Here is a 23,050-nt window from a genome sequence, read left to right as displayed (position 1 = left end):
TTTCTATTTAAAAACCTTTTTTGAAAATCGCTTGTCTTTGGGGAAAGTTTATGAAGGGCAGAAGTGTGAAAATTAAATGGCGCATTTTATTTAAAGGGCAAATTTTAATTAATTAAAAGGAGTGAACTCTTTCTCAGTATTTTCTTTGAGAAAATGAATTTTTGTTTTAATGATACAAAAACGCCCCCGATTCAGCCACAATAAGAAAATGTTCCCACAAGAAAATGTGAGAGGTTTTTTTTCTCCTTTTTACTTAAGAGCATGCGAAACACAACTGCCCACGAGCCCAAAAGTGCAGCACAACCTTTTAACAAGAGGTATAAGGAGTACCTTAGGCAGATGGAATGCAAGAACCTGGCCCACAAAACCCAGTAATACCCTTCTGACTGCTGCAGACATGCCCTGGGATCGTGAGCAGCCACGACTGGCAAGGGCCTGAGCCCACATATTGTCCGTACAACACATCCTGCTGCTGCTGGAGTGCTGGGAGGGCTCGGACTCCCTGCCACGAGACCTCGTGTTTTCCAGCCCGGAGCGCTAAGAGCACGCAAGGGGTGACCCATTCAGAGAACCGGGTGGCTGCGGGCCAGACGTATAACCTTGATTACAATGCCCTTTCCGGAAACTGATTGTGGTTTTCTTATTATCTAACGAGCTTGTCATTTCCTGTGCTAGTTGTAACAGAGCTGAATATTTTCTAGGTTACCTAACGAAGCTCCTGCAGAATCACACCGCCTATGCCTGCGATGGGCAGCACCTGAGCCTGCACTGCCCTCGGCACTCAACCATCAGTGTTCAGTCAGCATTTTATGGGCAGGACCCCCACATGTGCAGTACTTGGGAGCCTGAAACCAGGATGACAGAACCCAGGAACTGCGTGGCACCCACCTCTTTGCAGGTACCACACGTTGTAAAGGTTTCTCAAGGTACAGAATGTTTTTGACAGTTTCCCTGCCATTTCTGTGCAAGTGTTCTCAACCTTGAATGAGATGACACTGTACCTATGGCAGTTTACCACCAAAAGAGTTACAGCTGGAAGGATTTGTCTGGACAGCAGGGTATTACCATAGGATTGTGAGAACTTTGAAGATTGCCTTCCGTTGTGATGAGCCTTGCTTTGGAAACCCCATTTTTAAAGTTCCCTAAAATAGTCAGCTCCTTTCCATTCAAGGGCTGGTCATAACTGAGTTGACCAGTCTTAATCTATCACACAGGCTCTGCTTGACCCCAGGGGAGGACACAAGCATTGGACAGAGCTGGGTTACAAATCCAGTGAATAAGATGACATCCCTGGTTGGCACTGTTCCATGCCTGTCCTCCCTCACTGAAAAGGCACAGCAACAGCTAAACAGCAAATCCCAAGCATTTCTGCAGATGCCTGCATTTCTGTGACTACCTGATTTGTATCAGCAACACCCTACAGTTTGTTTGCTGGGCCTGCTTCAGTATAGCTTAAAATGATTTATACTTCATCAATTATTACTTTCTGCTGTAGAGACTATTGTAACAAGGTCTGACTTAAACTGCTGTCAAAGGCTTGTTTCATCATAGTGAAAAATACCCAGTGTTGTTCCAAATTCAGTAAATCATTGCAAAAATGAGCAGTCAGTGGAATCTGAATAGGTTCTGTCGGCTAAACTGTTGTAAATGCTCTACAGAAGCTCTGATGAAGTTTGCAACATTTGTGTCTGTAGACTACACATTCCTTCTTGGCATCAGGGAATGTCTGTTTCCACCCTTTCTGAGTCGAAGGGTATTATGAAGTGGTTTGGCAGTAATATCCTCTCTCCAGAAACAGTATTAGGGCAATTTTATAAGTGTGGCTCGTCCATGATGTACTGCAATTTTTGAGGACATTCCAGACATGACCTATGGGCCATGTGAAAGTACATCTCTCCACCAAAACCAGCAGTCCAGATGCATCCTTGATGTTATATGACTGACTGCAGCAAAGTGGCACCAATGATTATTTTGGGCTTGTGAGTGCCTTTGTGAGGCAGTTTTTCCCCCTGAATATAATAAACACAGCATGGGGTAACTCTTGTATAAACTACCATCATCATTCGGGCACCGTGGCTGATCAAAGGCATGAAAGCATTTTGTCAGGGCCATCAGTGTGTGAGATACAAATGCTGTGCATCTCAGGAAGTTCCAGTTCTGTTAAGGAGAAGGGACACATCTTGTAAACTGGTTTCTTAGAAAAGAGCACCAGTGACCTCATCCCTCCTCCCCTTCCCTTTGGAAGTAGATCTGCAGTCCGCACAGGCAGGCAAGATGATGCCCTGTAGCTAGGAGGAAGCATCACAGGCACGTATTACAGAGACCTCCTGTTAGAGGGACCACTGCAAAGCTGGATCTGGCTAGAGACAGTAACTGCCCGGTACTATTTTGAGTATCATTGTTTGCTTTTGTGGCCGCGTGCTTTTGCACAGCAACATGAGAGAAAATGGGACTGCTGTTTACATTAGGCAGGAGAAAACACAAACAGATGCTCAGGAGATGATTCAGCTCAGGTGCAAACAGAAGGTGACTCAGTAGGGGACAGCTATCTCCATTTACTTAAGATGTAACTGTTTCACTGGTCCCTTCCAGAACTATCCCAACTTAGGAGGAGTTATTTGTTTGACTTGCAACTCTGTAAAAGGAGAATGGACTGATAAAATTAAGTCTGCTGTACTTTCCTTCCCTTTTAAACTCTTCAGAGTGCATTTAATGCTCAGAAAGTGTTGGATGCATGTCCTCTTCCTCGGACAATGGGAGCTGTAGGATCACTGCAGTGTGCTGCCAATGTGTGTCATTGCTGCTTGGGAGGGAAGGTTTCCACTGATGACAACAGAGATCCAGCCACTGCCAACTCTCTCAGCCTGGAAATAGGAATGCAGCTTGTGCCATCGCAGTGGTAAATTTGTGATTTGGTCTCTTGGTATGACTAAGACCTCTTCTGATGAGAAACAAAGCAAAAATTCCCACAGATTTTGAGGGACTACCTAAAACTATTAGAATGGTATATTACAGTTACTCCTGTTAAGAGCGGAGTAACTGGAGAAAACACCCTCCTTATTACAGCCTGCTGTGATTTTAAACATCATGAATCCTGTGGACAACCACACAGACTATCCAAAAACAATGACAGAAAAGCCCTCTCTTAACTGAGTTTTGGAGGTGAACAAGAATTTCCTAAATACACTGCTGCATTTAAACTGGGTGTTTTTAGGTGCTTTGGCTTGTGACTGTGTTAAAAACTGGACACAGACTTGCCCTGGCAATGTCTTAATATTTTCTGCAGCTACAGTTCCAAGAGCACAGCTGGAGTGGGAGCGCCAGTGTGAGCAGGAGGAGCACTCAGTCCTTTTGCCAGATCGGGAGAGAGACCAAGTGACACTTTGTGTATAGCACTGCTGGCCTGTTTGTTGTCCTCCTCTGTTCCCACTCCCAGGGAAGCTGTACAGTAAGAACCAGGATATATTGCTGGGCCAATAAATTTGGAGTAGATATGGCCTTAGAACAGCATAAAAAAACACCCCCACAAAACAAGACAAGGAGGCTGAGGATAGACTTGCAGATCCGTGCTATCCATTCAAACCAGTTCTGAAATTTGCTCGTGGCAAGTCAAGCAAATATCTGGTCATGTGTGTAACTGCAAGCAAGAAGGAAGCGTCCCTTAAGCAGGAGGTCCTACACATGGCTTAAAGCTCGGGTTGTGCTTGTCATCAGTCAGAACTCTTTCAAGTGAAGATTATTACAGGGCATGTTAAGGTACATGTAAGTAGATCAAGAAGAAGTGGTTAAAAAGACGTCTTTTAGAGTTGCCATGCTTCTCCTGGACATTGCACTCCCATAAATGTGCTCAGGAGTGTACAAGTGTCTCAAGCATGTCAGTGAGACAGCTGGGGGCTTAGTGTGTCCCCACTTGCTCTGGGCTCTGCACCATTGAGGCTTTGGTGGCACCCAGGGGAATTTGGCCAACCTCCCCAGGGGCAGAGGGAAAAGTGACAAACAACAGCAAATCAGTAACATCCTAACTTGCCATGAGCATGGCTGTGATGAATGTGTTCCCATAAAGTTGGCCATGACTCCAATTCCAGTGGAGCTATGGCCTAGATCCAATGATACAGATGTTTCTTGCACGTTTATAGCCAAAAAGTTGTGGTTTCTCTCCTGTGTAGAACAAAATACAACTAAGTGTTTTCACTGCTGTATAGCTTCATACCTTGTTGTCAAGACTATCCTTTTTGCCCATTGTTCTAGAAAGTACTGGATGAATGCCAAAACCTGAGATCCTGCCAACTCCTTGTCAATAGTCGGGTTTTTGGGCCTGATCTGTGTCCAGGGACCACTAAATTCCTCCTTGTCTCCTTTAAATGCAAACCTAGTAAGTAATCTTTATCAGGCAAATGTGTTTTTCTGCATGTTTGGTTGCTTGTTTTGGTTAAAATGCCACTGCACAAGGCTTTGCATAAATCCATGTGAAATTTTGGGGCTCTTGGATTGATAACAAATTGTTTTTTTCTACTTTACCTTAGCTCTCCATTGTGTTTGCAGCTTCAGGGTGCTGGCTGCCAATTTAATGACCAGCGTAGTTTGGCAGGGGCAGGTGTCAGACATCAGACTAGAAAGGAAAAATGTTTTGGAAATTATTTTTAGTGAGATTGCAATGATAATGTCGTATTAGAAAGAGCTGAACAGCAAAACCAGATGCTTGGGCTAAGGATCAAAATGATGAAGAAGGTATCCTAGGAAGGAATATGCAAAAATACTTAAGGAGCTGGGCCTAAAGCTTTCAAAGATTCAAAAATACCTCCCGCTTAGGGAATAATGGCCAGAAGATACATGTGCTGACTTGGTTAGAGGCTTTTATTGTAGAATCACCTGTGCTCTGTGCAGGTATTCGATGCTGGTATGTGAAGGAACAAATCTTACCTCAAAGAGAATCCACTTTGTAAACATGAGAAAACGGAAGAACGATTAAGACAATCCTCATGAGGTTTCCTTCATTGGTGGTTTTTAATCGTTCTCCTTGTTGCTATGGTATATGAGAACAAGCTCCAGTAGCCTGGGGGCTCAGATTGTCTGGCAGTGAATCCCCAGAGTGGCTGAAATGGGTCCCAGAGAAAACAGCTGAACGATGATTTATGGGTAAGTTCACCAGCCAACTCAGAAATACCAACCCATGAGCAAAGGAGAAAGCACTAAGGGGGTTTTCTTTGATCAGAGCACTAAGATATACATCAGTGGTAGAACAGGAGTAGGTGGCAAGTGAACTGAAGGGCAATCTCACACTGGAAAGTGGAAGTCAGCAGAAAGATGGAGTGGAGTAGGCAGATGTTACCTTTGGCAAAGCACTGACTCAGAAACTCCCAGGGAGATACACAGGGCCAATCGTTAGGGAAAAAAAAGCCTGAAATTGAAAAATTTCATGATCTGTTTTATTATATCAATAGTTTAAGTCATTTTGCATATTGCAATTAGTCCATTATTAATAGTAGGTGGATTTGAATGTCATAGCAGCGTCTGCGTCATTAGAAATCTCTTTTTACTAATCAAAAGCGAATTTGGATTGTTTATTACTTTTGGAAGCTGCTTAATATTTTTTTCCATGGGAGATGAGCTTCTTTGAGTATATAGTATTTTCTGTGATTTGAATTCTTAAAAAGCTGGTCAAAAGCATATTTAGCAGCATGTGCTGCCTTCAGGATTGAGAAATAGTCCAATTCCAGGGCAAATTACATGATTTCTTGTGACAGGAAATTTATATTTGTAGGTAAGATACCAATATTGTTAGTCTTGGCAGTGGAAAACATCCTTACTCAGGAAATCACTTCAGGATAACTTCAAATATATTTTGCAGTCTCCTTTCCTTCAAGTGGGCACTTAAGCAATTGCCTAAATCCCTTAGCTTTTCATCTATTTACAATTATTGTTGCCGTATCCCTGCAGAGGTTTATCTTGGGCTCTTCTCCTTTTCTGATACCACTTGGGGTTATACGTACTTCCACAGCCCCTCCAGCACAGCCAGACTCAGAGCTCAGCTTTAGGCTGTCAGTCCTTGGGCAGAGACCCCAGGTTTTCGACCTATTTATTGGTGCACAGTACGGCAGGTGCTTCTGCAGAAGTCACAACCTGCAGCAGGTCAAGTATTTCTCAAAATCACTCTTTTTTAGACTTAAGCTTGTAGCTGTTGATGAGCTCAAACGGAAGAAACGGGACTGTTACCAAGAACATTAACCCATTGTTTTATCTGTTCTGTTTTGGATGAAACAATAATGTTGAGTAGATAGGAGGTTTTTCTCTCTCCAGTTCCCCAAGAACCAGCATCCACCCTCCACTCACAGGGACATCACTTGCTAACAAAAGGTCTCCCTTTTCTTCTGCTCAGCTCAGGAATCTCCTTTTCCTGTTTCCACAGTTTTGAGGACAAAAAAAATTGGAGGAGAATAAACTCTTCTCCCTGGCTTTATCTGCCATAAAAAGGTTTGGCAACACAGCTCAACCAGGAAGACTCAAGAAGGTAAAATGTCACGGACAGAGTGGCTGCTTAGGCCAGGAAGAGCCTTCTTGGCCAGGTAGCAGATTTAAAGGGTTTCCCTAGGAGCGATAAGCCATGAAGATGAGCTAAGTGCCTTCCCCACCTCTGCTGAGGGTGCTCCCAAGGGTGCCTGTGCCAGCTGAGCAAGGGAGGGGGGGATTTTTCTCAGGGTCCTAATTCACATCACTTTGCCAGCCAAACTTTCAAATGAGCCCCTGCTTGAAGGTGCCGCCCAGAGAAACCAACTGACCTGGGTGGAGCCATGCAAATACAGCTGAGAGCACTGTCTGCCTTGGGATGGGAACCCCATCCTGGCCTTTGTCCTCCCATTGTCTGTCCCTCTCCCCCAGTGCTGTCACTGAGCAGTGCCAGCCCTGCCCGTGATTGATGAGTGTGCAGAGGCAGCTGAGACACGCGTAGAATGCAACAGTGTCCTGAGGAGAGACAAAAGGGAAAGATGAAGCTTCTCTTACTGAGCAGGAAAGCAAGCCAGGAAACCAAGGAGGCTGTTCCACTGGGAGAGGAGATTGGCAAAAGTTAGGGTTTTTTATTCTGTTCAACAAGCAGCCACAGGCTCTAGATAGTCACTTGGGAGCAACTCATTTGGGAGAAGCACTCTGCTCTTGACTCTGTGTCTGGCTGTACAGGTGCCACATGTCACTTGCAACAGCATTTGCAGGAAAGCTGGTTTCTGTCCTGCTGCTATTTGCTATTAACAGTGCAGCTAAATAAATTGCCTCATGCTATTATTGCTGTTTGCTTCTACTTTAGCTGAATACAAAACCAAATCAGCATGTGAAAACCAGGAACTGAAGCTCCACTGTCAGGAATCCAAGTTCCTTATCATCTACTCAGCCACCTACGGCAGATGGGCACATGAGGAGAGCGTCTGCTCAACAAAGGCGGAGCACACACCCCCCTTTGGTACGTTTGGGCACCGTTGAGGAACCTTCTCCAGGCAGGAGCACAGGGAAGAGGGGACACAGGTGGGGAGAAACTTCAGATGCAAGAGCAATGGTGTTTTGAAAGCATCGGTGGTTGAAATGTGAGAGAGATTATTTCTGAAACTCAAACTGCCCAGTAAGAGGGAGGAACATAGAGTAATAAATGCAGCAAAGTAATAAACTTTCATACAGTTAATCAGTCTGTAGTATGATTAGCATCAAAAACTAGTTCTCTTGTCTGTCTTGAATTTAGGTGACATATACTAAATATTCACTGTTTGCCTCTCTGCTTCCTCCAGCTTCTGACAATGACCAGGTGACACAAGTGTCACGATACTGTGTCTTACTGCTCCTTCTTCTCTGATACCTGTTTCTGCCAGATATTCCCTGCCTTAGCTGCAGACTGTAAGGAGAGGGTCCATGAGGCAGGGCCGTTGCTTTAGATGCTGTTGTATGGCTAGGCTCCAAGGCTGTGGTGGCACATCAGAAAGTTAAACATACTTGGGACTTCTCTCTGGCACCAAGTCGGGAATGTCCTACATACATAGTACTACACTGAATAATAAGTTCAGTGGTGACACTGAAGGCATGATGGTAACTTGTCATGCCATGGAGAAGGCCAGCATGAGATGAGTACTACAAAGGGAAGGGCTTGCATGACTGATGCCAGCCCTGTGCAAAGGCTTAACGTTGCTCCTAAGAAACATGCTTTAAGTGTCATCTATGAGAAGCATCTCTCAAAACATCAAGAAGAGATCAATAATTAATCTTAAGAGCCCTTTGTCTGCAAGCCAATGTTTCTATTTAGTTACATAGATACTATTAAAAATTTATTGGCTGAAAATTGCAATCTGTTCTTAGACAAGAATCTATTTAATATTGCTGTGTCTGTGTTTCCCATCGGCTCTCCCGGGCCTTCACATAGACTTAGCTGTGCCTATCTGTTCTGCAGAGGAAACATTTTAGCAGGTCTCTGGCAGGCCCCCACACCCCTTACGATGCTGGCATTAACGGGTGACACAAGTCAGGGCACAGATGTCTCAGCTGATCGAGAGAGGCTGCCACCACACTTGTACCTTGCACTTCACTGACCTTTCAAAATTACTCCCTTGCCTCTGATGTCAGCACTCACAGTTCACAGATCAGAATTCTGCAAACCTTTCCTACTGGATAAAGTCTCCCACGATAAAGAGAAAGAATTTGCAAATGCAACAAGCTCTGCTGTGGCCCCTGTTTACAAGCACCTATGCAGCAACACCCTGGCTGACACTGGTTTTGTGCTCTATAAAGCAGCCTAAGACACCAGTAATAGGAGAGAGCATAAAACCTGAGACAAATACAAATCAGATCTACAGAAGGTAGATCCTTGTATAGATTTCCTACTACTTAATGGAAGTGCTTGGCCTCTTCCTGCGTGGTACCAGTGACCTTCTGCAGGCAGTAGAATTTCCAAAAGCCCCTGTGTGGCGTGGGAGTTCACATTCAGTTATCACAAAAGACTCGGCACTTAGGAGCCAGATCCAATTGACTCCAGATCTGTCTCAAGCCTGAAACTTATTTGTGTGGATATTTAAGCACCTACAGATGTAGTCCACGATTAGATTTCTGTGTACCTTTCTCTCCGGGAAAACAATGGTAATTTGAATGTAATGACTTAAGACAGCTCTTCCTTCTCAAATCAGAGTCTGTGTACCTATTTATGTTTACAGCAAAAGCTAAATTGGCTCCAAAACACATCCATTGTTGTTTCTGCTCGCATGGGTGCAACTCAGCCTAAAGGCAGCGCTCAAGCCTTTCCAGTTCTTTCACTGCCTCACAGAGAAACTGTGAGGTGATTTTTTTAGCACTACGCAGAAGAGAAGTCATCTGTAGGTCCTAATGACAGGCATAGAAAGTCTCTGGTGAGCTCAAAAGCTTTGCATCTTTCCATACTTGATATGGTCCTGTCAGGTGTACTGGGTATTGAATTGGATGCACCTCGAGATCTTGGCTACCTGCTGATATGTGTGATAGCAATGACAAACAGCAGCTTTGGGTTGGGACAGATGTGTTCTCAAGCACTGCTTTTCTGTGAACCACCTGTCAAATCGGCTGACAGATTTTCAGAGCTTTGCTTCAAAGGGAACCCAGGAAAACATGTCAATTCTTTGGCAAAAAGCTCTTCTCCATATAGGAAATAAAGTATATAAATCCATCTCAGCTATGGGAGATAGCTGTGTGGCCTTGAGCACTTGTAGGATCCCGACCCTCACCTCCACATGTAGCATGAGTACCTACTCATGCAACTGCTTTTTTGAGCCAGTTTAATAGTAAAAATCAGCTTCTGCAGCTGTCCAAATGCCTGGTACTGTTAAGACTGTACAGAACTTCCAGCAAGTAACCTCTCTGCTTTACTAAGACTATCAAAAACTTCACAAGAAAATTCTGGGTGTGGTTTTGTAGCAGATGGTTCTGCCTAGAGGAATCCACTGTGCCAAGCACCAAAGCAGGAAACTATAGCAGTTTGTTCCTGTGTGACTTGTTGCCTTTTCTGACCCATTATCTCTTTTCATATTTGTACTAACATGTGCATGAGGAAATAGAAAATTTATTGGCCAGAAGTTGTTAAAGAATTGTGCCAGAACAGGTTACCATAGAGAGGACCAGGAAGATTCAGCTCAACAAACACCTCTCAAATAATAAATTACTCTTGTTAATACATGAAAATACTTGAAAGAAGCCTTGGTAGTGGGTTGCCCCTAGGTTCAACTTGCAAGCTAGAACACTGCAATATCCTTCCCAGAAATTCCTCTGGATGCACATTGCCTGGTCAGCTGCGCATTTCCTCAAGCACCAGGGACCAACACAGCCCTGAATTACACCCCTGCCATGGTTCTCATTGCTGGAAGGTGGGGTTCCTTCCAGTGCAGCCCTTTTATCTGGCCCCACTTTTGGAGGGTTGAGAGGGGAGGTGGAGAATTCACCAACTCTCATCACAGCTTGCACTGTGCCATGACATACCCTGGGGTTAGGCTTTGTCATAGTCTCCTCTTCCCAGTGGAATTCAGCTAAGAGGAAAGGGTGAGCAAGTCAAGCAAGAGGGATTTTCAACATCCTGTAGCTTCCTTCCAGTCCAACTAGGTGTCATGATTTTTTTAATGTAACAGGATTCTATGATGCTGTGATTCTTTTTTATTTGTTTTTGTTTGTTTGTTTGTTTGGATATTGTAGCCAATTCAAAGGGCCTTACATCTCTTATTCACTGACTGAAAAGCTTTTGGTTTCTGTCTCTTACTAAGAGATGTACTCTCTGCCTGGTGTGAGCCAGTCCCTTGGGAATGTCTCTTGAGATCATAAGTAACAGCAGTGAAGGCACAAGCAGCTGTAGGCAGATCTGGAAATGTTTCCTCACTGCATTGGCACTTTGGGTGTGGGAGACGGGAGTCAAATCAATTTTGTGGATGCAAAAGTAAGGATAAAATAGTTCCGTTTTCCTTCCACCACAAAACCCCTTAAGTCAGCTCTCTCTGTGTGCAGACACCAGATATGAAAAGGTCCTTGCCTGTGTCAGCCTGAGAAAACTGAGAAGCTTAGTAGGTGCTTTGGGCCTCAAGAGGTGCCAGTAGGAGCCATTGCACCCCTTGGCCCCAGCAAACGTTGTCAAGGGAAAACCCCCTTAAAAGAAGAGGTTTTCAGAGCAGTGGCAGGATGAGGAGCGACTGAAGGGAAAAAAAGACCAGCCACCATTTTTAGAGTCCAAGTAACTTTCTTCTGAGATGAACAGGGAAGATCAGATTTGTCTGGTGGAAGTTGCTTGGAGCACTCTGAGACACACATCACTTCATCCAGTAATGTTTTCTTTACCAGTAGATCAGGAGTTTCTTGGGTCTATTTTTTCATGGCTCAAATTTGTGAAAGGTTTGGAAAAGTACACCTGGCCCCCAAGTCTAAAAGGAGCCAAGGAACTCCTGCATGTGCACATGCAGGAGCAAGGAGTCCGGCTCCTGCTGCCAGGAAGCGGAGAGCCCCACTTGTCTCTTGCCCTTGGTGTTTGGTGCGATGGATCCCCCACACTGCACATGCATGTGCAAGGAGGAAAGAGAGACCAAGTTTGGTGGGGTTTTTTTTGGTACAAAAGTGCTGCTGATCACATTGTGTGTTTCTGCTGGAATCAGCAGCTCAAGTGGCCCTTTTCTGATGCATAGGCGGGACCTTGCGTGCCGTGCTCTTGCATAAATTACCATATTATTTCAGCAACTTTCTTTAGGATCCTGCAGCCTTAGCTTGCTCTGAACTCCATAGCTTCCCCCTGTCAGTTCTTGTCCCCACAGCTGATATTTGGGCTCCACAAAGCACAAGGCATCCTGATTTGAAGGTGTGAAATCTTTGCTTTCAGCTTAAAACCAAAGCATTTCTTTGCTTTGATTTTAAAAGCGAGCTCCTTATTCTTCTGTGGGTGGACACAGCCCAGGACACATAAAGCGGCATAAGGAGCAGTTGGGGATGAAAGCAGTTGGAAACGTTTGGAGAGGGTGGGACAGGATGCTGTCCCTGGGGCCTGGCACAAGATGCTCCATCACCTGCAGGTCTTGTGTGGCAGGGTGGAAAGAAAGGGAGGGAAAGCTCCTCCTGTCTGAATTGAGAGAAGCTTTAAGAAACCAGAAGACAAATTACTTCTCATTAAAGCCTGCATGATTTATGGCATGTCATTTGCATGCCAAAACTTTCCCAAACAAAGCTAATTAGGGAGCTGAAAGAGCCTTTCCTGCAGAAACAAGGCTTTGTACTCCAACTGTTAAATAGCTGCAGTCAGATTGGATAGTTTATTACTGCATTAAGAACCTCGTCTTGACACCCGTGTCCCTGTGCCATCCATAGCAGTGTCTGGTACAAAAGATCCACCGACACTCTTGGTGTGTAACAACCAACTTCGGGAGAAAGGCATGGAGAATGGAGTGTTTTCCCAGCCACACATTGCTGCCTTGTCCACCACCGCTGGATGCCACCAGCCTTTTAGCACTCTGGGAATGTGCCTTTCCAGAAGCAGGTTATTGAAAACGTACGGTACCAGTCTAACAAGCCCCAGGGATATCTGTGTAGATCGAACAGCACTTAGCCAGAAAGAAGCCACATTGCATATTTATGTTCATCTCCCAATTAATGGTTTCTCTGGGGCCATTCCATGGAATTCCTTTACTCCAAACACAGCACTGACCTCTCCTCATTCAGTCACTGGAATAAGGTGTTTCACCAGGAGGAGGGGAAGTTATTCAAGTTATTCCCATCATAGCTGCTGGGAGAACTACTGGGAAGGTAGCAAGGATGCATATAAACCAGACAGGATTTTGGATTGAATCAATAGAACCCAAAATCTTTTTAGAACGCAGGAAGTTTTAAATAGGTTTTTTTAATGTTGTAAGTCTTTCCAGGTAACGTCTGTCCTGTCCTGCAGAAGAAACCAGCCACAGTTTGCATTCACTCACCTATGACACCAGGCAAGCCCTGGGAGGTTCTCCAAAAACTGGCCTGCCAAGAACCTGCAGGCATATAATGACTGGTACAGGAGCCAAATCCAACATGGATAGAGATGATAAGAAGCTATTAAGTCCCACAGAAACATGAGCAAATGCCTACCAAAGCTGAAATGAAACACACACTTGCCATATCACTGAATATGTAGAAAACCATCAGCACAGCATCCTCCTGTTTTTATAAGGCACGAGCCTTATAAAAGAAAATTCTGTAGAAAACATAATTCAGTTTGCTGCTGTGCTCCCAATCCATTCATTCATGAGTCACCCGGTAATTCCTCCTGATATTCTCCAGTTGGTTTTGTACTTGCCAAAGTAAGCTATTGGCTGCCTAAAACGTCCATCTAAATATATCTTTACTTATCTGAAATTGCCAGGGAGGGAAACTAAAACTGCTGAGTTACTTAATCAGAACTACCCACTGCTTTAGGTCAGCTCTTCCCTGCCTTCCAGCAGTCTCTTGGGACACACAGGTACGGGGATTTTAGGTCTCTGAAAGGTCAGAGGAAGAGCTGTCTCCTAAAATCCATGTCCAAAGTAACTCACGAGCCCTTTGCCAGACGGATGAGCCCAATATCTCCTGATGACTCTGCCCAGGTATATGACTTACTCAGTGCTTATTCAGGGAGTTAACTCTAAAAACCACAAATCTGCCCCATTTTCACACATTAAATGTCAAGAACTCAGTCTCAAACCTTCTCTTCTTTCCAAACAGATTTGGGGAACCTTTGGAGTGTCTTTGCAAACAGTGTTTGTCCTTCCTCTAAAGAGGCACAAATGAGCTTCAGCAGTTGGCAGCTGACTGGGTGCCATGCTTTATTGCAGGAAGAGGGACTGTGTTAATGTCCCGAGAAATATGTTTCAGACCTCTACAGCGCCCTCGCCTCAGAAGCCTGGAGTGAGACATATCTGTCCTACATAGGAAGCCACAGTGTGTGCAGTGATGCAGAAAGATTCAGAGAAGTATTACTTGATCCAGACTTGTCCATTCTGCATCCTTTCTATTCAGAAACCAAAACTACAGGGTGTTTCTTGCTTTGTGGCTTGGAGTTTAGCACATGTGGATACAGAGAACTTAATCACATTTAGAGACGTTCTTTTTTTTTAAAGCAGAATGTGACTCACACACTTTCCCAGTCAAATAATTTCACCTCCAATGCAAAACCCATTTTTGGAAGCCACATGTTTCCCTGGTTAAATACTGAGCCCATTTTGACCTCTTCACTGTAAATCAAAAGCTGCTTTTTAATACCCTGAACTTCCCCGCAGCCTAAGCTGTTGCAGCACATAAAAATTGATCTCACCTGACTTGAACTGAACTTGGGTGTCCGGTCGACTCATCTCAGTAACCCAGGGCTGAGAGACAGACTTGGAAACAGCATTTCTTCTCTCTTGATTTGAGATGGAATAGATAGAGAGCGATTTGGATGTGCTTATTGTTTCCAAGACATCCTGAATGGTACATCGAGACCTTATATTGGGCATCTGTTTGGAGCTCAACAGGACTCTTCCTGCAGCCTTCGTATGCACCTGGAAGGCAACACGGGAGAGTTAACTTGCTGCAAGTTCACATTTTTATTGCAGCTGACTTCCTTGCATTGACAAATCCTAATATTTAATACTGAAATCCTGCTTAGGCAAAGTTATGCCTGAGATGAGATGCAGACTTGTATCTCTAGTCTTGCATCCAGCAGCTCTCATTTCGGCTAACACCAGAGTTGTATATTTATTATATGTGTTTTTTCTTTCAGACTGTTTCTCTTACACAGCGCTGGAAGTGTTATCAAAAAGGTGTTATGGGAAGCAGAGATGCAAAATCATTGTCACTAGCCGGGATTTTGGAAGTCCATGCCTACCTGGAGTGACAAAATACCTTAATGTCAGCTATGCATGTGGTAAGAGCAAATGCACAATCATTTTCAAGCCCTCATTTCTGCTTGCAAAGACACGCATGTCTACATATGGGCACTGAGCCTTCCTAAATACCCACTTCCCTTTAACATAGGAAGTTTGTAACACAGACACACACAATACACGAACAATCCCCTGGGCACAGCGGCACCTAACAAAGACTCTGGACTTAAGGAGTTTTTTGCTACAAAAAAATGCAACCGACAATAAAATATCAAGTATGTAGTTCAATATTTTTGAGAAATACTATCCAGATAAGAGTCAGTTCCACAGAATTCACCTGCAACAGAGCTAGGAAAAATAACCTGGCATTGCCTGGCATCAGGGCAGGTAAAACAGTCCAGCATAATTGAAGCACTGTGTACAAGCCCAGTCCTGAAACCTGATTCATGTGAGCACATCTACAGCTTCTCCCTCACAGAGGGGTTTCCTTTCTCATGGAAAAGGAAGTGAAGGTTTATGAAAAGTAAAGATTTGAGGTTATACATCCCTTGCAGGATTGAAACATACTTCAGCTCATTCCTCAGACAAGAGGGAACAGCTTTCCATATTGTTTCCTATAGACTAATATATTTTCATAAGAGGCAAGCAGAATTCCCTAAAATACTTTGTTAGGAGCAGCTCTACAGCTACATACTGCAAAGTCCCTTGGCTGCATCCCTAGTGAGTAGTGGTCAAAGGGCACAGGTTACCTGAGACATGCTTTTGAGAACAGCAGTGTAGGATTGATGGCCAGATCACCTCTACCTGAAGATCAGAGGAAAATGAGCCCTGAGAGATTTTCAGTCTCCCCAAGCATTGGTTGTCAGCTGTGAAAGGCGGTACAGTAATTCAGCTTCCTATTACTGGAGAGATACAGGAATCTGCCATTGCACCAATACATTAGATTATTGTGCAGCTGCCTTTATGAATGAGTTAATATAATTCTCTCCCATTAGCATAAGCATAACTACAACAAGTCATTCCTCTTTGCACATCTGTGTATCAGAAAAGCAGTGCGAGTTTATTTGCACTGGAGTTATGCATGCTGTTATTTAGGGATGAGGTTTTGCAAAAACACGTGGGTAACAAATAGTGTTCTTTTGTGCTGCTGGCACATTTGGAAGATTTTTTCTTCTGCCAAATCTTACTGGGCTGTGCAATGTGAAGCACTAGCCAATGATTTGCAGATCTGATTATTTTACAGATCATCTAATCAACACGGGAAGAATTTGGAATATTCCAGAATCACAAAGTTTTACATTCTCCTCACTAGAAGATGCCTGCTAGTCTGATGCTTCCCAAGATAATGCAAATAGACCTCCCCCTGTAATGACAGGAACGCAGCAGACCAGAGCACTTTTGTTCTCAGGGCTGTGTCACACTTCAAAGTATTTCTATCGTGGTCAGGAACGTGAAAAAACCCCATGCTGCCCCACCCAGCGGTCAGCAGCCGTTTAGGGATAGTGAGTCTGGCTACATTTTTACATTTGCAGTTCATTCCTGACAGTATAAAAACATGGCAGGAGCCGAGAGGCGCTAGTTTCTTGAAGTCTCAGTGCCCCCAGTGATCTGCTCAGAATCATCTCCTGTCTGTGCAAGGTGGGACCTCCTGGCTCTTGCTGAGCCCGCACTTCAGGATCCTGGAATCCTCTCTCAGGCAACACGGCTCCTGTGGTCCCGGGAGGATCCGCACTCCCTGGATGCCAGAGTCCCTTTGTGTGCTGCCTTTGGCAGCCTGCAGGAGGTGACTGACTCCTACTTGCCAAAGCAGTGCTGGCACAAGGTGTAGTACAGATGTTACTATCTTAATAAGAATTCCTCATGCTGGTAGCAGCTGTTCTGTTCAGCAACCTGATGTAGCCTATCCTAGTTAAGGTCCTTGTGTCTGAAAGGCACCGTAATGAAAATGAGCACTGCAAGGAGCCAGGGGCTCTTTCTGTCCATGCAATTTTGAATTAAACATTCCCCTACAATAAATATTTGAATGGTATAGGGGGAAAAAGAACAAGCAAAGCCCTGGGGAGCTCCCCCTGCAGGGGGAGCAGGAGGGACACCAGCACAGGGGAAGGAGTCCCAGGCCATGCAACAGGAGCTCTGGGTCCTGCATCGGTGCTGGAGACTGAGCATCCTCCCAGGACATGGTTCACAACACAGGCATGTTGTTCAGAATAGCCAGGCCTGCAAATGCAGACCGCAGGCTGGAAACAATCCTGCTCCCTGTCTGCCCCACACACCAAGGAAAGTATTCTGCCAGGGGGAAACAGCTATAAACTACCATGAGGTACAAGACAAAACAGAAATGAGCTTATTTACCCCTGCATCTGTTGGCCTTCCACTGCAAACAGGAGCCAAGAGTCCCAAAAGTATTCCTTCATGAGGAAAGGAAACAGCTCTGACTTTGAGCCCACACAGAAAGAAAAGTTATGCTCACAAAAAAGTGCTATTTTTAGTTGTTTTCCAAATGAAAACTATGCTAAGCTGCAAACCTCAGCGTCTGTTTAAGCTGCAAACCTCTGTTCCCTTTAATTCTCTCAACACTGTTTCTTGGCAAATATTTCTATGTGGGATAGAGGTGAGTGTCATACTTGAAATTTCTTCTTTTTTTTCCTCTCACAATCAGTCTGAAAATCAATCAATCTGGCTTCACATAGTACAGGAACAGGTGCCAAGATCTGGCTGTCAGAAGGGCCCATTCATCCAACGCAGAATATGTGAACCGTCAATGTCTGTACAATGCACCTGCTTGTAGTTCTTTTATTTGAAGAAGACTGTAAACACTTATCAAGGGAATAAATTAATGAAATGAGAGAGATGCAGCTCATTTATTCCCATCCTTCCCCCTTTCCTCCTCAGCAACTCAGAGGCTTCGCAAATGACATCATGCAAGACTTCAACGTTTATCTTAGAATTACAGTGAATTATCCTCATCCAAACCCAGTATCTAGATGCAACCTAGCATCTGGCTGTAGCCCAATTTATGCTGAAGTTAGAGGCCAATTTTGTCTCCATCCACTGGTTGGCACACCCTTGAGGGGCTGAAAACAAGGGGCAGGTTGCCAGGCTGTATGGAGTTGCACGGATGTTCCTGGAGCAGGCTGGTGTGTGTAAATCCAGTCACAGGCCCAGAGCTGCCCTGACTTTGCAAGAACCATACAATCATTAAGGTCGGAAAAGGTCTCCAAGATTGAGTCCAACCTTCAATACCACTGTCAGAAACCCAGTTAATAAACCCAGGGTTAGCAGAGGGATTTGTAATTAACTGGGGAGAAGGTTCTTAAAACTAACAAAACACAATTTGTCTTTTGTCTCTGCAGTTCCGAAATTTATCCTCACGGCTGTCAACCCCCTGGTCCCCGATAACAAGTCTTCCATCAAACAGAATGATGGTATGTACCACCACAGAGTCAGGGTTTGGGATGAAGTAGTGGAAACCCTGCTGAAAGAGCTGCTTTTCCTGTTGGAGAGCAGGGGGACAGGCTGGGAGTGGGATGTGAGCACAGTCCTGCAGTCCCAGCAATGCTGCAGGAAGGGTGACCTGCCCAGAGCCAGCACGTTGGGAAGAGCAAAAGTGAAATTGTAGTTGTTTCAGGGTGAAGAATCTTTTACAAGTTCTGCCAACACCTGCTCTTTTCAAAGGCCACAAAGTTAAGGATGAGGCTGATGTGTGTACGCTATCCCCAGTAACAGGAGCACATGGCATGTTTGGGCTGGGAAGGCCATTGGAGAACCGTGAAGTTTCATGAAGTAAAATTATTTCAGAAAACCCAATGGGAATAGGCACAAGGGGTTTCACTTGGCAATAGGCTCCTTTAAATGAACTTGCCATTTTCTAGATGTTTGATATTTTCAGTAATTTGTTAATTATACTGTATTCAACTTAGCAACCATTTTTTGGTCTAGTGTTCTGCAGCTCCTTCAGCACAGCACTGGCCTGCCTGTGTTTTGGGTGGACTCGTTAGCTGGAAAGTTACTGGGTGAATATGAGTTTAGTAGCTTCATTGAATTTACCTTCCCTCCTCGTGTCACAGGTGTCGACCTTGATCCAAGGGAATCAAGACTTCCAAAGAAAGATGGAACTATTGTTAGCTCTAACTACTTGGCTACATTTGCATACATTAGAGGTAGGAAAATGAGGCTGATACTGTTTGGCTCACTAGATCATGGCATTATGGGGAAAAGGGAGGACCAAATCCAAAGGTTACAACTAGTAATCCCACGTTTATGGTAATGATATTATTACAATATAATCAGAGTCTGGTTGATGGGACAATCTCAGCATAATTGATATTTAGGGAATATTTCCTGCCTTGAAGGATTCAAACTCTCTAAGCAACTGCAGCCAAGATATATTTAAATTAATATTTTCAATTGGGACTGTTGGATGTTCAGTAGTTTTGTACACCTGGCCCTGACCTGTGAGAGCATTGGAAACACCTGTCTTTGGAAATGTTGGGCTGCGTACATACACGGATCGTCAAGGAGTAGTAGAAAGAAAGAGAGAGGGGGAGGAAGAGGGAGAGGAAGAGGGGGAGGAAGAGAAAAGCCATCCCAAACTCAGCCGTCTCTGCTGTGAGACAAAGCAGGTTTTGTGACTTAGCAACACTAAGTGCAAAGGAAGAAAAGTGCTACCTACTCAGCCTGGCCTGGAGATGCTGCTAAGGCCCTGCTGAGCCCACAGTCACTCTTCTCATGCCCCCTGTTTGTGAGGGTAAGGCCTGTTTTGGCAGGATGGCTGGAAAAACCAAAAAAGGTGTGCAGAGTTCTGGTAGCTGGTTGACAACAGCAGTGAGCTGCTCGTAAAGGGTTGGGGTCATGTTGTTATTTTATGATGTTATAACCAGGCTGCATTTTTGCCCAGCAGTTTGGAGAGGCAGAGCTGGCAGGGTTGGGCTGTGAGTGTTGGGAGGTTTGGATGCCTTATGGCTATGGAACACTGCGGGAATTGCAGCTGGGGGTTTGTAGCCAGCCTTGGCAGTTTGTAAAGCAATTAAGCCCTGGCTTTCTTGCCTGCAGATCACCCCGAAAGAGCCGCTCTCCTGTTTGTGTCCAGTGTTTGTGTAGGATTATTCTTCACGCTGTGTGCCTTGGTGATCCGCATGTCGTGTGCTAGTGACATCCGGAAATTGCACAGAAAGAGGGATCAGCTGGTGCCAGAGAGTGCCAGAGCCTACGAAAGCAGTGAACAGGAGGAGGAGGAAGAGGAGGGGGAGGATTCCTCCCTTTCCAACACCCAGGGTGAGACAGACGGACTTTACAGACCTTCTTACACAGGTTATAACTCAGCAGAGGCAGCAGAACTGGCCGAAAGGATTGAACGCAGGGAGCAGATCATACAGGAAATTTGGATGAACAGTGGTTTGGATATGACACCTCCTAGAAATATGAATACATTTTATATTAATGAACAATAAATGGCTTATTTTGGATGACACCCTATCCCTTTAAAAAAAAAAAAAAAACAACAATGTACCTTCTGTGAAGGAACATTTGTATCAGTGAATATAATATTTGTAAAACAAAAAGAAATATATGCAATAAAAAGAGGGTTTCATATCCTTGACTGTCTATAAATCCTTCTGTGAAAAACACTCTACATTTTTAATTTATGCTACAGATTACTTTTCACTGTAATTTGGGATCAACTGCCAAATCCATGTTTAGGAATATCAAAAAAGGTGGAAAATATTTAAGCAGATGCATTCAACCATCAGAACAGACCCGCCTGAGATGTGCTCCGGCTGCTATCTGTGCTGGCAAATCTGTGAAGGACAAGCTCCAAAATGGCTGCTGCTTTCATAAAAAACTCCTGACTTTGCCACATGCTAAGAACACTTAAGGGAAACATTGGGTTCATTTTTCTGATCCTAAAGCAGGGCTAGAGCCAGCACTTGAACACAGGTCATGTTCTCAGGATTTTTTATCAGTTCGCAATCGTCACTTGAAAATTGTTAGACTAGACAGATTTGGTTTCAGTCGGACAGAAAATGAAATCAGTAATGTATCTAAGCTGAAACCACAACAGCCTTCCTGTCTTAAAAACGTCTCCAATATTTTAGCTGCAGCCCACAGGGAATTTACTGAACAAAAGGAGGAAAAATGTCACTTCCTATTGGTAATACTTCATGGGTTCATTGTGCTTCCCCACTGAGATGCTGTGTGTCCAGGTAGAGTGTAGTATGAAACACTTGGAAAGAAAACAGTGACATGACTTGTCATTTCCTACTGATACAAAGTCGAATTAAGCCTGGAAAAACTTTAAAGGGAGGAAGGGATCTTGCTCAGATGACTAAGGCACAATCCTGTCTGTGCTCAACTGGAAAAATCTCACCACCAATTAGCATCCTATCAGCGGAAGGAAGAGAGGCTAAGGAGATGGACAGAGGGTTGAGGTCATCCAGAGCACTGGGAAACTGCAGCAGAGGCCAGGCACAGTCCAGGAGCCTGGCTGCATTCCCTCTGGGACACTGCTCTCCCCTTTCCAGTAGGAAGTCGTCATAACCTGTGCTATGCACGATATTGATTAATAGGTTTTGGTTTGGAGAAGCCCATGCCTTGGTCCTGAGGGTGGAAGAAGGCAAGTTTGCCTTTGGGGAGGGCTCTGGGCCAGAGCTGGCTCCTTCCTCCTGACTCATGGGGCAGGTGCCACCCATTTCCTGGTCAGATACGAAGGGACTGATGGACATCCCAACAATTCCCTCTGCTGACAGACCATACTAGTGAAAAAAACCTGATCCTCTTCTTTTACTGGAGCAGGCTGGGCTCTGACCTGGAGCAGGCTGAGGGCAGGGGCTCCAGGGCCCCCTGCGCTGCTGGGCTACCCAGAACTCTGAGTCCTGGTGAAACTCCCTCCTGGAGAGCCTGAGGCCCACAGGCCAGTTGACACCCAGCTGGCTCCTTTCTGGAAGTTATCTGTCTGACAGTTAATGTTTATAGCCACTAAAATTTGTGCATTTTCTTCCCTCATTTTTATTGGAAAGCCTCGGATGTCAGAAGCTGCCATCCTAACAAAAGCTGGGAGTTATCTTTCCTCCCGACTTCACTTTGCCCAAGGCTAGGTAAAGTCAGTGTGCCCTAGGGCTGACCTACTGAAGAACACCTGGTCCAACCAAGGACGAGACTCCACAACCTTTCTGGGCAACCTGTGCCAGTGCTCGGCCATCCTAGGGGTGACCCACTGAAGAACACCTGGTCCAACCAAGGACGAGACTCCACAACCTTTCTGGGCAACCTGTGCCAGTGCTCGGCCATCCACACAGTGACAAAGTGTTCCCTGATGTTCAGAGGGACCCTCCTGTGTTTCATTTTGTGCCCAATGCCTTTGCTCCTGCCACTGGGCACACAGGTCCTTTCCGTGTTTTGTTCACTTCATCCACACACCCACCCATCTGATAGCCCTCCTTGGGATTCCCAGATGAAACCAGGGTCTACATTCCTGGTGACAAAACAACTGCAGTGCAGCAGATCAGCAGAAACCAGTTTGCAAACTCACAAGTTAGTCCCTTCCTTGGGGCAAAACGTTTCACTTTTCCCAACTCCCATTCCTCTCCTTGATTTTACAGCCTCAGAGGAAAAAGACCTTTCGTATTGAAATAGTGATTTAACAGACCTGATCCCCTCCTGATTTTCCTCCCCGCCTGCCACCACATGCTGTAGGCGGACAGTAAAAAATTCCTGCAGGTGCCAGAGAAGCAGCTGCTTCCCAAGATTTCCCAGCTGCTTCCCATTTCCCAGCCACTGGGAATGTGTTTTGAGGAAAAAGAAGTGCAGTGCTTAATAATGCATACTCGTTTAAATGGATCCTCCAATGTAGTGACAAACCATGTCCAAACCCCAGCTCCACAAGCAAGTCATCAGGGCAGGGGAAACAGCTTTTGCTCCAGGCTGGGAGGTCAAGCTTCACTCAGGATCTGTTCCTCTGACTGAACTATTTATAGTCTGAATTTGGGTTGCTATTTTATTCTTTTTGCATACACTTTCCAAGTCTAATTGGGGAAAGCTGTCAATTAGCGGTTCACCTCATTCCAAAATATTCACTGTTCACAGCAGTCTGAAAGTCAGAATGAAAAAAAACATGAGAAAACCTGATAAACAGACATTCAATTATTTGGATCTTTCTGAAACAACACCCTCTGCAGAAAAAGTATCCAGTAGAGAAAATAGAAAATTAATGAGGTATG

The 23,050-nt window shown here is 44.7% G+C and overlaps 1 protein-coding gene and 1 long non-coding RNA gene across 4 annotated transcripts in view; one reads left to right on the top strand and one right to left on the bottom strand.

The window, feature by feature from the left end:
• EVA1C (eva-1 homolog C) overlaps nucleotides 1-20,431 on the top strand; it is a 32,716-nt gene extending 12,285 nt beyond the window's left edge. The window contains exons 2-8 of one of the 3 annotated variants that reach the window (XM_048293298.1): nucleotides 702-898; nucleotides 4,249-4,372; nucleotides 7,298-7,450; nucleotides 14,732-14,875; nucleotides 18,188-18,259; nucleotides 18,902-18,994; nucleotides 19,887-20,431. In XM_048293298.1, the coding sequence (XP_048149255.1) occupies nucleotides 702-898; nucleotides 4,249-4,372; nucleotides 7,298-7,450; nucleotides 14,732-14,875; nucleotides 18,188-18,259; nucleotides 18,902-18,994; nucleotides 19,887-20,284 (1,181 nt within the window). In that variant the 3' untranslated portion in view covers nucleotides 20,285-20,431. The remainder of the gene's footprint in view (nucleotides 1-701; nucleotides 899-4,248; nucleotides 4,373-7,297; nucleotides 7,451-14,731; nucleotides 14,876-18,187; nucleotides 18,260-18,901; nucleotides 18,995-19,886) is intronic. The other 2 variants (XM_048293310.1, XM_048293303.1) reach the window with 2 other exon arrangements.
• LOC125320966 overlaps nucleotides 1-23,050 on the bottom strand; it is a 34,047-nt gene extending 10,997 nt beyond the window's left edge. Inside the window, exons 1-3 of the long non-coding RNA XR_007201372.1 lie at nucleotides 22,045-23,050; nucleotides 20,133-21,955; nucleotides 4,519-14,510 (exon numbers count right to left, since the gene is read on the bottom strand). This is a non-coding gene — a long non-coding RNA (uncharacterized LOC125320966). The remainder of the gene's footprint in view (nucleotides 1-4,518; nucleotides 14,511-20,132; nucleotides 21,956-22,044) is intronic.

Source organism: Corvus hawaiiensis, chromosome 2 (assembly GCF_020740725.1).
Source record: "Corvus hawaiiensis isolate bCorHaw1 chromosome 2, bCorHaw1.pri.cur, whole genome shotgun sequence".
In the NCBI taxonomy this organism is placed as follows: Eukaryota; Metazoa; Chordata; class Aves; order Passeriformes; family Corvidae; genus Corvus; species Corvus hawaiiensis.
This window is presented reverse-complemented; position numbering and strand designations above follow the sequence as displayed.